At 38.4% G+C, this 13,339-nt stretch overlaps 1 protein-coding gene across 2 annotated transcripts in view; it reads right to left on the bottom strand.

Annotated features, from left to right (window-relative positions):
- Window positions 1–13,339, bottom strand: part of LOC100378590 (tubulin polyglutamylase TTLL7-like) — a 68,131-nt gene that overhangs the window by 26,012 nt on the left and 28,780 nt on the right. For both annotated transcript variants that reach the window (XM_085503509.1, XM_085503510.1), the window contains exons 3-7: window positions 10,779–10,958; window positions 9,896–9,953; window positions 2,218–2,281; window positions 978–1,045; window positions 727–885 (exon numbers count right to left, since the gene is read on the bottom strand). In XM_085503509.1, coding sequence (XP_085359635.1) covers window positions 727–885; window positions 978–1,045; window positions 2,218–2,281; window positions 9,896–9,953; window positions 10,779–10,958 — 529 coding nt within the window. The remainder of the gene's footprint in view (window positions 1–726; window positions 886–977; window positions 1,046–2,217; window positions 2,282–9,895; window positions 9,954–10,778; window positions 10,959–13,339) is intronic.

Genomic DNA, 13,339 nt, shown 5'->3' with positions numbered 1-13,339 from the left:
CTAAGCAGAACACAAAAGGTGTAGTGCAGTGCAGCTAAGCAGAACACAAAAGGTGTAGTGCAGTGCAGCTAAGCAGAACACAAAAGGTGTAGTGCAGTGCAGCTAAGCAGAACACAAAAGGTGTAGTGCAGTGCAGCTAAGCAGAACACAAAAGGTGTAGTGCAGTGCAGCTAAGCAGAACACAAAAGGTGTAGTGCAGTGCAGCTAAGCAGAACACAAAAGGTGTAGTGCAGTGCAGCTAAGCAGAACACAAAAGGTGTAGTGCAGTGCAGCTAAGCAGAACACAAAAGGAGTAGTGCAGTGCAGCTAAACAGAACACAAAAGGTGTAGTGCAGTGCAGCTAAGCAGAACACAAAAGGTGTAGTGCAGTGCAGCTAAGCAGAACACAAAAGGTGTAGTGCAGTGCAGCTAAGCAGAACACAAAAGGAGTAGTGCAGTGCAGCTAAACAGAACACAAAAGGTGTAGTGCAGTGCAGCTAAGCAGAACACAAAAGGAGTAGTGCAGTGCAGCTAAACAGAACACAAAAGGTGTAGTGCAGTGCAGCTAAGCAGAACAAAAAAGGTGTAGTGCAGTGCAGCTAAGCAGAACACAAAAGGTGTAGTGCAGTGCAGCTAAGCAGAACACAAAAGGAGTAGTGCAGTGCAGCTAAACAGAACACAAAAGGAGTAGTGCAGTGCAGCTAAGCAGACTGCAAGATTTACATATATATGGTATTGGTATCTTACCCATTTCCCATGGCACCATTGGCAGGTTTACATATAAATGTTTTGTGTTTCTTCTTTTTCTTAAGATCCCTGACATAACACTGGAATGTGTTGTATTCTGACGGCAAGATCCATGTACGAGGAGAGAAGTTATACTCCTCGGGGTGCGCTTTACCAATTCTGAGAAAGAACAAGACTTATTAAAGTTATTATCACCGTTCATTTGGTCCAAATACCATAAGTCCGGCAGTAAATATATTAAGTTTTCTTACTTTGTAATATTCCTTGCTAGACAGTCTTTCCGACATATTTCCCCCATTCCTGGAAAGTGGTTAATTCTCTGTGAACAGAATAAATACAATTATATTATACCAGCAGTGCCTGAATAGGTAGTTCTGTTTGGTCAAGAGTGTGTTTTCAATGGTTGGAGATGATTAACAGCAACATTCATTTGTTACTAACAGATACATATGAATACCATATAATCTCTAATTTAGGCATCACTTTTTGAACATTTCAATCTTTCTTGACGCAAAAATTTAGTCTAATTTAGGTTTTCCGTAGTCAATGACACCTATTCAAAAGTACGATATTTATTGTTGGTAGCGTGAATGGGTAAACTGCGTTTTGACAAAATTAAATTCTTCTTCAATGCTCAGTTTATTTGAAAACAAATAATTTTTTGATCTAAATAAAATCATCGAAATCAAAGCCAAACAATCGCACTACAACAACGGTAAATCTCTTTTGTGTTGCGTTCACCATGAAGTTGCTGAACTGTCATTAACATGTTTAAATGAGCTATGGTAATTCAGCACCATCCAGCATTTTGATTAGTTAATTAGCGACTTGACCTATCACGTCAAAGAACAGTTACAGATCACTTGTATGCATGAAACAACATGGCAGATATCATATCGCATCAAGCGTTTACATGTGGCCAAAATCATTCCTTTACAGTGAAACTAAGTTGAATTTTATTTGCAAGGAATTTATTATTTGTACGTCATTATAATCACTACTGAGTAATAATCAACAATTTCAACACTTCAAAAACAAGTAAGTTATTCACTAGTGAAATGAAGCAAGTGATTGCGCTACTGTACCGAGAAATTTTGCTACTAAAGCAATGCATTCGTGTTTGTTTTTATTTGAAACTTCTTTTAGAATAACATTTTTGTTACCAAAAAAAATATAACAAATAAATGCATATTACAGTTTTTTTGAATGACTAATTTTTCAAAATTTCATGATGCCTGTTTTAGAAGCAAATTAAGGCCTTTCACTCATTCCTGAAGTCTAAATTAGAGTGACACCTATTCAAGAGATTATATGGTACATCTTGAATAGTTGAATTAGTATTCACTTTTACATGAGTTAACATGATGTATGTAACATACCACATCAATATTCACTATTTTTAATTATTTCTGTCAGTAATAATAATTATCATGTACCATTCCCAGATGACCCTGACTTTGTTGTTTGTATGTAAGTGATTTAATTCCTCACCTGATAAGGTTTTAAATCTACAATTCTTTCTGACGAAACAAAACTATCACTCCAATATAGAAAACTGAAAATAAAACAAGAAATGTTACTCTTCATCATAGGATAGGGTTTTACTGTTTGTTCTGTACTACTCTAGTGTGACATTCCCAGATCATTCTCATTGTTTAATCAGGGTTTTATTACTACTGTAAAAACTATTAATTCACAGAGAAATACATCTATGTGTGTTCAATTTCCAATGAATTACGCAGAGCCCAAGAATGGTAGTTATTGTACAGCAGCCTGATGTAATTCAGTACACAGGTGAATCCAGGGAATATCCCAAAGATTCGCCTCCATTCCTAATTACTGCAGCCTGATGTAATTCAGTACACAGGTGAATCCAGGGAATATCCCAAAGATTCGCCTCCATTCCTAATTACTGCAGCCTGATGTAATTCAGTACACAGGTGAATCCAGGGAATATCCCAAAGATTCACCTCCATTCCTAATTACTGCAGCCTGATGTAATTCAGTACACAGGTGAATCCAGGGAATATCCCAAAGATTCGCCTCCATTCCTAATTACTGCAGCCTGATGTAATTCAGTACACAGGTGAATCCAGGGAATATCCCAAAGATTCGCCTCCATTCCTAATTACTGCAGCTTGATGTAATTCAGTACACAGGTGAATCCAGGGAATATCCCAAAGATTCACCTCCATTCCTAATTACTGCAGCCTGATGTAATTCAGTACACAGGTGAATCCAGGGAATATCCCAAAGATTCCCCTCCATTCCTAATTACTGCAGCCTGATGTAATTCAGTACACAGGTGAATCCAGGGAATATCCCAAAGATTCGTCTCCATTCCTAATTACTGCAGCCTGATGTAATTCAGTACACAGGTGAATCCAGGGAATATCCCAAAGATTCGCCTCCATTCCTAATTACTGCAGCCTGATGTAATTCAGTACACAGGTGAATCCAGGGAATATCCCAAAGATTCGCCTCCATTCCTAATTACTGCAGCTTGATGTAATTCAGTACACAGGTGAATCCAGGGAATATCCCAAAGATTCGCCTTCATTCCTAATTACTGCAGCTTGATGTAATTCAGTACACAGGTGAATCCAGGGAATATCCCAAAGATTCACCTCCATTCCTAATTACTGCAGCCTGATGTAATTCAGTACACAGGTGAATCCAGGGAATATCCCAAAGATTCACCTCCATTCCTAATTACTGCAGCCTGATGTAATTCAGTACACAGGTGAATCCAGGGAATATCCCAAAGATTCGCCTCCATTCCTAATTACTGCAGCTTGATGTAATTCAGTACACAGGTGAATCCAGGGAATATCCCAAAGATTCGCCTTCATTCCTAATTACTGCAGCTTGATGTAATTCAGTACACAGGTGAATCCAGGGAATATCCCAAAGATTCGTCTCCATTCCTAATTACTGCAGCCTGATGTAATTCAGTACACAGGTGAATCCAGGGAATATCCCAAAGATTCACCTCCATTCCTAATTACTGCAGCCTGATGTAAGTCAGTACACAGGTGAATCCAGGGAATATTCCAAAGATTCCCCTCCATTCCTAATTACTGCAGCCTGATGTAATTCAATACACAGGTGAATCCAGGGAATATCCCAAAGATTCGCCTCCATTCCTAATTACTGCAGCCTGATGTAATTCAGTACACAGGTGAATCCAGGGAATATCCCAAAGATTCGCCTCCATTCCTAATTACTGCAGCCTGATGTAATTCAGTACACAGGTGAATCCAGGAAATATCCCAAAGATTCGCCTCCATTCCTAATTACTGCAGCCTGATGTAATTCAGTACACAGGTGAATCCAGGGAATATCCCAAAGATTCACCTCCATTCCTAATTACTGCAGCCTGATGTAATTCAGTACACAGGTGAATCCAGGGAATATCCCAAAGATTCACCTCCATTCCTAATTACTGCAGCCTGATGTAATTCAGTACACAGGTGAATCCAGGGAATATCCCAAAGATTCGCCTCCATTCCTAATTACTGCAGCCTGATGTAATTCAGTACACAGGTGAATCCAGGGAATATCCCAAAGATTCGCCTCCATTCCTAATTACTGCAGCCTGATGTAATTCAGTACACAGGTGAATCCAGGGAATATCCCAAAGATTCGCCTCCATTCCTAATTACTGCAGCTTGATGTAATTCAGTACACAGGTGAATCCAGGGAATATCCCAAAGATTCGCCTCCATTCCTAATTACTGCAGCTTGATGTAATTCAGTACACAGGTGAATCCAGGGAATATCCCAAAGATTCACCTCCATTCCTAATTACTGCAGCCTGATGTAATTCAGTACACAGGTGAATTCAGGGAATATCCCAAAGATTCGCCTCCATTCCTAATTACTGCAGCCTGATGTAATTCAGTACACAGGTGAATCCAGGGAATATCCCAAAGATTCGCCTCCATTCCTAATTACTGCAGCTTGATGTAATTCAGTACACAGGTGAATCCAGGGAATATCCCAAAGATTCACCTCCATTTCTAATTACTGCAGCCTGATGTAATTCAGTACACAGGTGAATCCAGGGAATATCCCAAAGATTCGCCTCCATTCCTAATTACTGCAGCCTGATGTAATTCAGTACACAGGTGAATCCAGGGAATATCTCAAAGATTCGCCTCCATTCCTAATTACTGCAGCCTGATGTAATTCAGTACACAGGTGAATCCAGGGAATATCCCAAAGATTCACCTCCATTCCTAATTACTGCAGCCTGATGTAATTCAGTACACAGGTGAATCCAGGGAATATCCCAAAGATTCGCCTCCATTCCTAATTACTGCAGCCTGATGTAATTCAGTACACAGGTGAATCCCGGGAATATCCCAAAGATTCACCTCCATTCCTAATTACTGCAGCCTGATGTAATTCAGTACACAGGTGAATCCAGGGAATATCCCAAAGATTCGCCTCCATTCCTAATTACTGCAGCTTGATGTAATTCAGTACACAGGTGAATCCAGGGAATATCCCAAAGATTCCCCTCCATTCCTAATTACTGCAGCCTGATGTAATTCAGTACACAGGTGAATCCAGGGAATATCCCAAAGATTCGCCTTCATTCCTAATTACTGCAGCTTGATGTAATTCAGTACACAGGTGAATCCAGGGAATATCCCAAAGATTCACCTCCATTCCTAATTACTGCAGCTTGATGTAATTCAGTACACAGGTGAATCCAGGGAATATCCCAAAGATTCACCTCCATTCCTAATTATTGCAGCCTGATGTAATTCAGTACACAGGTGAATCCAGGGAATATCCCAAAGATTCACCTCCATTCCTAATTACTGCAGCCTGATGTAATTCAGTACACAGGTGAATCCAGGGAATATCCCAAAGATTCACCTCCATTCCTAATTACTGCAGCCTGATGTAATTCAGTACACAGGTGAATCCAGGGAATATCCCAAAGATTCACCTCCATTCCTAATTACTGCAGCTTGATGTAATTCAGTACACAGGTGAATCCAGGGAATATCCCAAAGATTCACCTCCATTCCTAATTACTGCAGCCTGATGTAATTCAGTACACAGGTGAATCCAGGGAATATCCCAAAGATTCACCTCCATTCCTAATTACTGCAGCCTGATGTAATTCAGTACACAGGTGAATCCAGGGAATATCCCAAAGATTCACCTCCATTCCTAATTACTGCAGCCTGATGTAATTCAGTACACAGGTGAATCCAGGGAATATTCCAAAGATTCCCCTCCATTCCTAATTACTGCAGCCTGATGTAATTCAGTACACAGGTGAATCCAGGGAATATCCCAAAGATTCCCCTCCATTCCTAATTACTGCAGCCTGATGTAATTCAGTACACAGGTGAATCCAGGGAATATCCCAAAGATTCACCTCCATTCCTAATTACTGCAGCCTGATGTAATTCAGTACACAGGTGAATCCAGGGAATATCCCAAAGATTCACCTCCATTCCTAATTACTGCAGCCTGATGTAATTCAGTACACAGGTGAATCCAGGGAATATCCCAAAGATTCGCCTCCATTCCTAATTACTGCAGCCTGATGTAATTCAGTACACAGGTGAATCCAGGGAATATCCCAAAGATTCGCCTCCATTCCTAATTACTGCAGCCTGATGTAATTCAGTACACAGGTGAATCCAGGGAATATCCCAAAGATTCGCCTCCATTCCTAATTACTGCAGCTTGATGTAATTCAGTACACAGGTGAATCCAGGGAATATCCCAAAGATTCGCCTCCATTCCTAATTACTGCAGCTTGATGTAATTCAGTACACAGGTGAATCCAGGGAATATCCCAAAGATTCACCTCCATTCCTAATTACTGCAGCCTGATGTAATTCAGTACACAGGTGAATTCAGGGAATATCCCAAAGATTCGCCTCCATTCCTAATTACTGCAGCCTGATGTAATTCAGTACACAGGTGAATCCAGGGAATATCCCAAAGATTCGCCTCCATTCCTAATTACTGCAGCTTGATGTAATTCAGTACACAGGTGAATCCAGGGAATATCCCAAAGATTCACCTCCATTTCTAATTACTGCAGCCTGATGTAATTCAGTACACAGGTGAATCCAGGGAATATCCCAAAGATTCGCCTCCATTCCTAATTACTGCAGCCTGATGTAATTCAGTACACAGGTGAATCCAGGGAATATCTCAAAGATTCGCCTCCATTCCTAATTACTGCAGCCTGATGTAATTCAGTACACAGGTGAATCCAGGGAATATCCCAAAGATTCACCTCCATTCCTAATTACTGCAGCCTGATGTAATTCAGTACACAGGTGAATCCAGGGAATATCCCAAAGATTCGCCTCCATTCCTAATTACTGCAGCCTGATGTAATTCAGTACACAGGTGAATCCCGGGAATATCCCAAAGATTCACCTCCATTCCTAATTACTGCAGCCTGATGTAATTCAGTACACAGGTGAATCCAGGGAATATCCCAAAGATTCGCCTCCATTCCTAATTACTGCAGCTTGATGTAATTCAGTACACAGGTGAATCCAGGGAATATCCCAAAGATTCCCCTCCATTCCTAATTACTGCAGCCTGATGTAATTCAGTACACAGGTGAATCCAGGGAATATCCCAAAGATTCGCCTTCATTCCTAATTACTGCAGCTTGATGTAATTCAGTACACAGGTGAATCCAGGGAATATCCCAAAGATTCACCTCCATTCCTAATTACTGCAGCTTGATGTAATTCAGTACACAGGTGAATCCAGGGAATATCCCAAAGATTCACCTCCATTCCTAATTATTGCAGCCTGATGTAATTCAGTACACAGGTGAATCCAGGGAATATCCCAAAGATTCACCTCCATTCCTAATTACTGCAGCCTGATGTAATTCAGTACACAGGTGAATCCAGGGAATATCCCAAAGATTCACCTCCATTCCTAATTACTGCAGCCTGATGTAATTCAGTACACAGGTGAATCCAGGGAATATCCCAAAGATTCACCTCCATTCCTAATTACTGCAGCTTGATGTAATTCAGTACACAGGTGAATCCAGGGAATATCCCAAAGATTCACCTCCATTCCTAATTACTGCAGCCTGATGTAATTCAGTACACAGGTGAATCCAGGGAATATCCCAAAGATTCACCTCCATTCCTAATTACTGCAGCCTGATGTAATTCAGTACACAGGTGAATCCAGGGAATATCCCAAAGATTCACCTCCATTCCTAATTACTGCAGCCTGATGTAATTCAGTACACAGGTGAATCCAGGGAATATTCCAAAGATTCCCCTCCATTCCTAATTACTGCAGCCTGATGTAATTCAGTACACAGGTGAATCCAGGGAATATCCCAAAGATTCCCCTCCATTCCTAATTACTGCAGCCTGATGTAATTCAGTACACAGGTGAATCCAGGGAATATCCCAAAGATTCACCTCCATTCCTAATTACTGCAGCCTGATGTAATTCAGTACACAGGTGAATCCAGGGAATATCCCAAAGATTCACCTCCATTCCTAATTACTGCAGCCTGATGTAATTCAGTACACAGGTGAATCCAGGGAATATCCCAAAGATTCGCCTCCATTCCTAATTACTGCAGCCTGATGTAATTCAGTACACAGGTGAATCCAGGGAATATCCCAAAGATTCACCTCCATTCCTAATTACTGCAGCCTGATGTAATTCAGTACACAGGTGAATCCAGGGAATATTCCAAAGATTCCCCTCCATTCCTAATTACTGCAGCCTGATGTAATTCAGTACACAGGTGAATCCAGGGAATATCCCAAAGATTCCCCTCCATTCCTAATTACTGCAGCCTGATGTAATTCAGTACACAGGTGAATCCAGGGAATATCCCAAAGATTCACCTCCATTCCTAATTACTGCAGCCTGATGTAATTCAGTACACAGGTGAATCCAGGGAATATCCCAAAGATTCACCTCCATTCCTAATTACTGCAGCCTGATGTAATTCAGTACACAGGTGAATCCAGGGAATATCCCAAAGATTCGCCTCCATTCCTAATTACTGCAGCCTGATGTAATTCAGTACACAGGTGAATCCAGGGAATATCCCAAAGATTCGCCTCCATTACTAATTACTGCAGCCTGATGTAATTCAGTACACAGGTGAATCCAGGGAATATCCCAAAGATTCACCTCCATTCCTAATTACTGCAGCCTGATGTAATTCAGTACACAGGTGAATCCAGGGAATATCCCAAAGATTCGCCTCCATTCCTAATTACTGCAGCCTGATGTAATTCAGTACACAGGTGAATCCAGGGAATATCCCAAAGATTCACCTCCATTCCTAATTACTGCAGCCTGATGTAATTCAGTACACAGGTGAATCCAGGGAATATCCCAAAGATTCGCCTCCATTCCTAATTACTGCAGCCTGATGTAATTCAGTACACAGGTGAATCCAGGGAATATCCCAAAGATTCGCCTCCATTCCTAATTACTGCAGCCTGATGTAATTCAGTACACAGGTGAATCCAGGGAATATCCCAAAGATTCACCTCCATTCCTAATTACTGCAGCCTGATGTAATTCAGTACACAGGTGAATCCAGGGAATATCCCAAAGATTCGCCTCCATTCCTAATTACTGCAGCCTGATGTAATTCAGTACACAGGTGAATCCAGGGAATATCCCAAAGATTCGCCTCCATTCCTAATTACTGCAGCCTGATGTAATTCAGTACACAGGTGAATCCAGGGAATATCCCAAAGATTCGCCTCCATTCCTAATTACTGTAGCCTGATGTAATTCAGTACACAGGTGAATCCAGGGAATATCCCAAAGATTCACCTCCATTCCTAATTACTGCAGCCTGATGTAATTCAGTACACAGGTGAATCCAGGCTTATATTTCCAATCCTTCCAACTTACCATCTCACTTTCAACTTGCTCTACCTTAAAAATAAGCTTGGGAGATCAGTTTAGAAATTAACATGAAAATGTCAACATGTCTAGATCTGCTTTAGACATGCTACCATTTCTTCTTTATTTCCAACCAAATGTGGTGAATAGATTTACTGGATTGATAGAATACAACAGAAATGGAACAAAATGTCTTTATATGTCAACTTCCTGTTCATGTGAACTGTCATGCAAAAACAATTCAAGCTATGAATATATTATCTACCTGTTTTGATCATCTTCTTTGGAAGTTATAATACCAAATTGTTCTGAAACAGTCCTCACTGAAAGTACAATAGATAAGTTAGTAAGCATATTCAAAGATCCGCTGCATCTTGGTCATCTTAGTTCATTGTCCTAAAGATGTTTCTCTTTACACATAGAGTGATATCAAAAAGACATATCTCTGATTATCACAGTGTGACTTTCATATTGATAATAATAATTATTTTTTATTCAATACGAAAATCTACTACAGAGAGTAATTTTATGATTGTAAAACAAAAACAGAAATAATACTTCACACAACTAATATCACAAATAGATTAAATTAAATACATTAATTATAGAACGAGGAAAAAACATAAGCTAATGTTATTGTTTAGGACAAGCAAAACTAGTACAGTTCACTCCACCAAAATCACGAATAAAACATTGAATAAATGTAACTAAGAATGGAAGAAAAAATACATGAAAATTAGTATAACAATAAAACTACTAAGCTACTAAATATGCCATTACATTAAAACTACCTGCAGACTAATTTGATGGAGTGGCTATGTTTCATCTCTTAAGTTCATATTTGTATTTATGAATTTTGGAGTTTCTATTCCTGCAAAGCTTGTCATAATTAATCAAAATTTTTCTTCTTCATTCATTTTCAAGAAGTCAGATTTTAAACATATGCAGACCTTAAACATGGCACTAATCAACAATCAGGACTTAAAAGAAATGCAGTTAAACATCATTGGGCAGCAATATCCAAAGATATCAGTGTATTCTCAGTGGAGTGGACTTGATTTGTCTTCCATTGAAATGGTATCACACTCACAAACATAAACAAGTGGTATTTTGTAATCAAATTTAATCCTTTATATTTTTAAACTTACCAATTTCATATTTAGTACCAGATAGGTTAATCATGATGGGAAGTTTCTTTCGTTTTGTTTTTTTTTGTCTTTGATTTGAAGAGGAGGATGAAGTCCTCGTCTGTCTTTCATCATCATCATCAAGGCCATTCTCCATCACAGTTGCCGACCTACTTCCACTAATTTTGGCAGATTGTTCACCTGAAGAAAAAGACAACTATTACATAATATTTAATTTATTTTAATAAATTCCCTGTTATGCACAGAATGCAGGTAGGTTTTGGTGACTTGAATTAAAGCCAATATTTTTAGACATCACTTGGTGAAAGCCTCAATGATGTGAATGTCAGCAGGCAATGTGTTAACAAGTATATTTGAATGAGAAATGTACAATGAAACAAGTTTCTGTAATCATAGACCTTAGAAAGAGAAGGTGTATGCTGTAATCAAGGTCACAGTAATCCTTTGTTGTTAGAAGGAGTGGCTGCTATGTATATTCTGTTACTGTCATATGCACTTAGTAAGGTAAACTAGGCAAATAAAAACTTGTCTATTATAACAGGAGCCAAGAACATACAGTTGCACACTGAGATTCATGAAGCTGAAATATCCTTATGCTTAATTCAAATCAAGAGATGTTTTTATTGGTTGTAGCAGCCATTTGGTAACATTTATCACCCATGAGTCATTTGCAAGGTTTCTTCATTCAGAACAGTAAATTATGAAAGCAATCCAGTGTCAAAATAGAGATTAAAGGCTAAATGAATGCAGTTCAGTTTTAGATAGGAGGTATTCATCTGCTACGGCTTGTGATTGGTCAGTTCAGTTTTAGATAGGAGGTATTCATCTACTAAGGTTTGTGATTGGTCAGTTGAGTTTCGGATAGGAGGTATTCATCTGCTATGACTTTTTATTGGTCAATTGAGTTTTAGATAGGAGGTATTCATCTGCTAAGGCTTGTGATTGGCCAGTTCAGTTTTAGAAGGGAGATATTCATCTGCTAAGGCTTGTGATCGTCAGTTCAGTTTTAGAAGGGAGATAATCATCTGGTAAGGCTTGTGATTGGTCAGTTCAGTTTTAGATGGGAGGTATTTAACTGCTAAGGCTTGTGATTGGTCAATTCAGTTTTAGATGGGAGGTATTCATCTGCTAAGGCTTGTGATTGGTCAATTCAGTTTTATTATTTATTTTTTTTCACCAGAATGACCATTATAACAGAACATATAAACAAAATACAATAGTAGTAATTTCGGTGTGGACCATGGAAATAGCCTTTATGGACTAGTCCAGTCCATGGCCCAGACTGTCAAGTAGAAATTTACAATTTACTAGTAAAGAAAAGGAAAACTATTGGTGATTAGTCAATTCAGTTTTAGATAGGAGGTATTCATCTTCTAAGGCATGTGATTGGTCAGGTTGGTTACAATCACCTTTTGAAATTTGTAAATATTTTATATAAAACAATTCATGCCTTCATGAAATTTTTAAAAATCTGCATGAATTTGAGCAAATATCATGAACCAGTAGAATCGTCATACAGCATATGCAAGGCACATAAAATAGTAAATAGAAAAAATAGAACACTGTGGTGTCAACAAAATTACCATACAAGGTACACACAATATCTATTTGTATTTGGTGTTATTTCAGGAATAGTTTCATTGTCAACACTCCTTCGGTTTCATTATTTATTTATTTATTTTTATTTATTTTTTATTAGACGCATAAAATCCTTAGGAAAGGATAAAAAGGGTCTTACAGAAAGAAATTAAAAAAAAACAAAAAAAACTACAATCTAAAAAAGAAAACAAAAAATAAAAACTTTTCTAAAAAAAAACAAAAAAAAAACAAGTCAAAAACAAAAAAATACAATTTGCAGCCAATGGTGAATACAGAATATAGAATGAACACAAAATGTGGCCTAATACACTGATAGTTGTTGCTGTTTTGTTCCATGGCTGTTTTTTAGGAAGACAGCTAAGGCTGGTGCTAGAGTATGGTTTGCCATAATCAAAATGAATTTATTCTGACTATTTTCTTTATCAAAATTTGGAATTTTATTTTGTGCAGTCAGGAATAATTTGTCCCTATGGTGACTGTAAACTGGACATTTCATTACAAAATGTTGCTCATCCTTAACTATATTTTGGCTGCACATATCACATGTTCTTTTATCCAGCGGCACATTATTATGTCTGCCTTTCTCAATTTTAAGGGTCATGGTTGCTTGTCCTGAATTTTGCAATTAACCTTCTAAGACCATGGTTCTGCATATTAATTAGGTAATTTTCAATTTTTAAATCTTGTTTGAAAAGTCTGTATGTTCTTAGTTTGTTTTTAGCCAAGGTTTGTTTTCTATTATCATTATGCATGTCTAAGATCCATTGGTTCTCAAATGATTTGTTTATTTTTTTATGAATAAAGTCTAAATTTTTCTTAATTATGTTTTCACTTGAGTTTACAATGGTGACAACATCTAAATCTTGCATGAGGGTTTCTACACTTGTAAACCATTTACTTTTTACATTCTTGTTTACTAAGTAGGCTTCTCTTAGTAATGTGTTATCAGAGTTTGTTACCCG

Source organism: Saccoglossus kowalevskii, chromosome 9 (genome assembly GCF_978046115.1).
Source record: "Saccoglossus kowalevskii chromosome 9, keSacKowa6.1, whole genome shotgun sequence".
Classification (NCBI taxonomy): Eukaryota; Metazoa; Hemichordata; class Enteropneusta; family Harrimaniidae; genus Saccoglossus; species Saccoglossus kowalevskii.
Note: the sequence above shows the minus strand (reverse complement) of the source record. Positions and strands in the feature narration are given on the sequence as shown.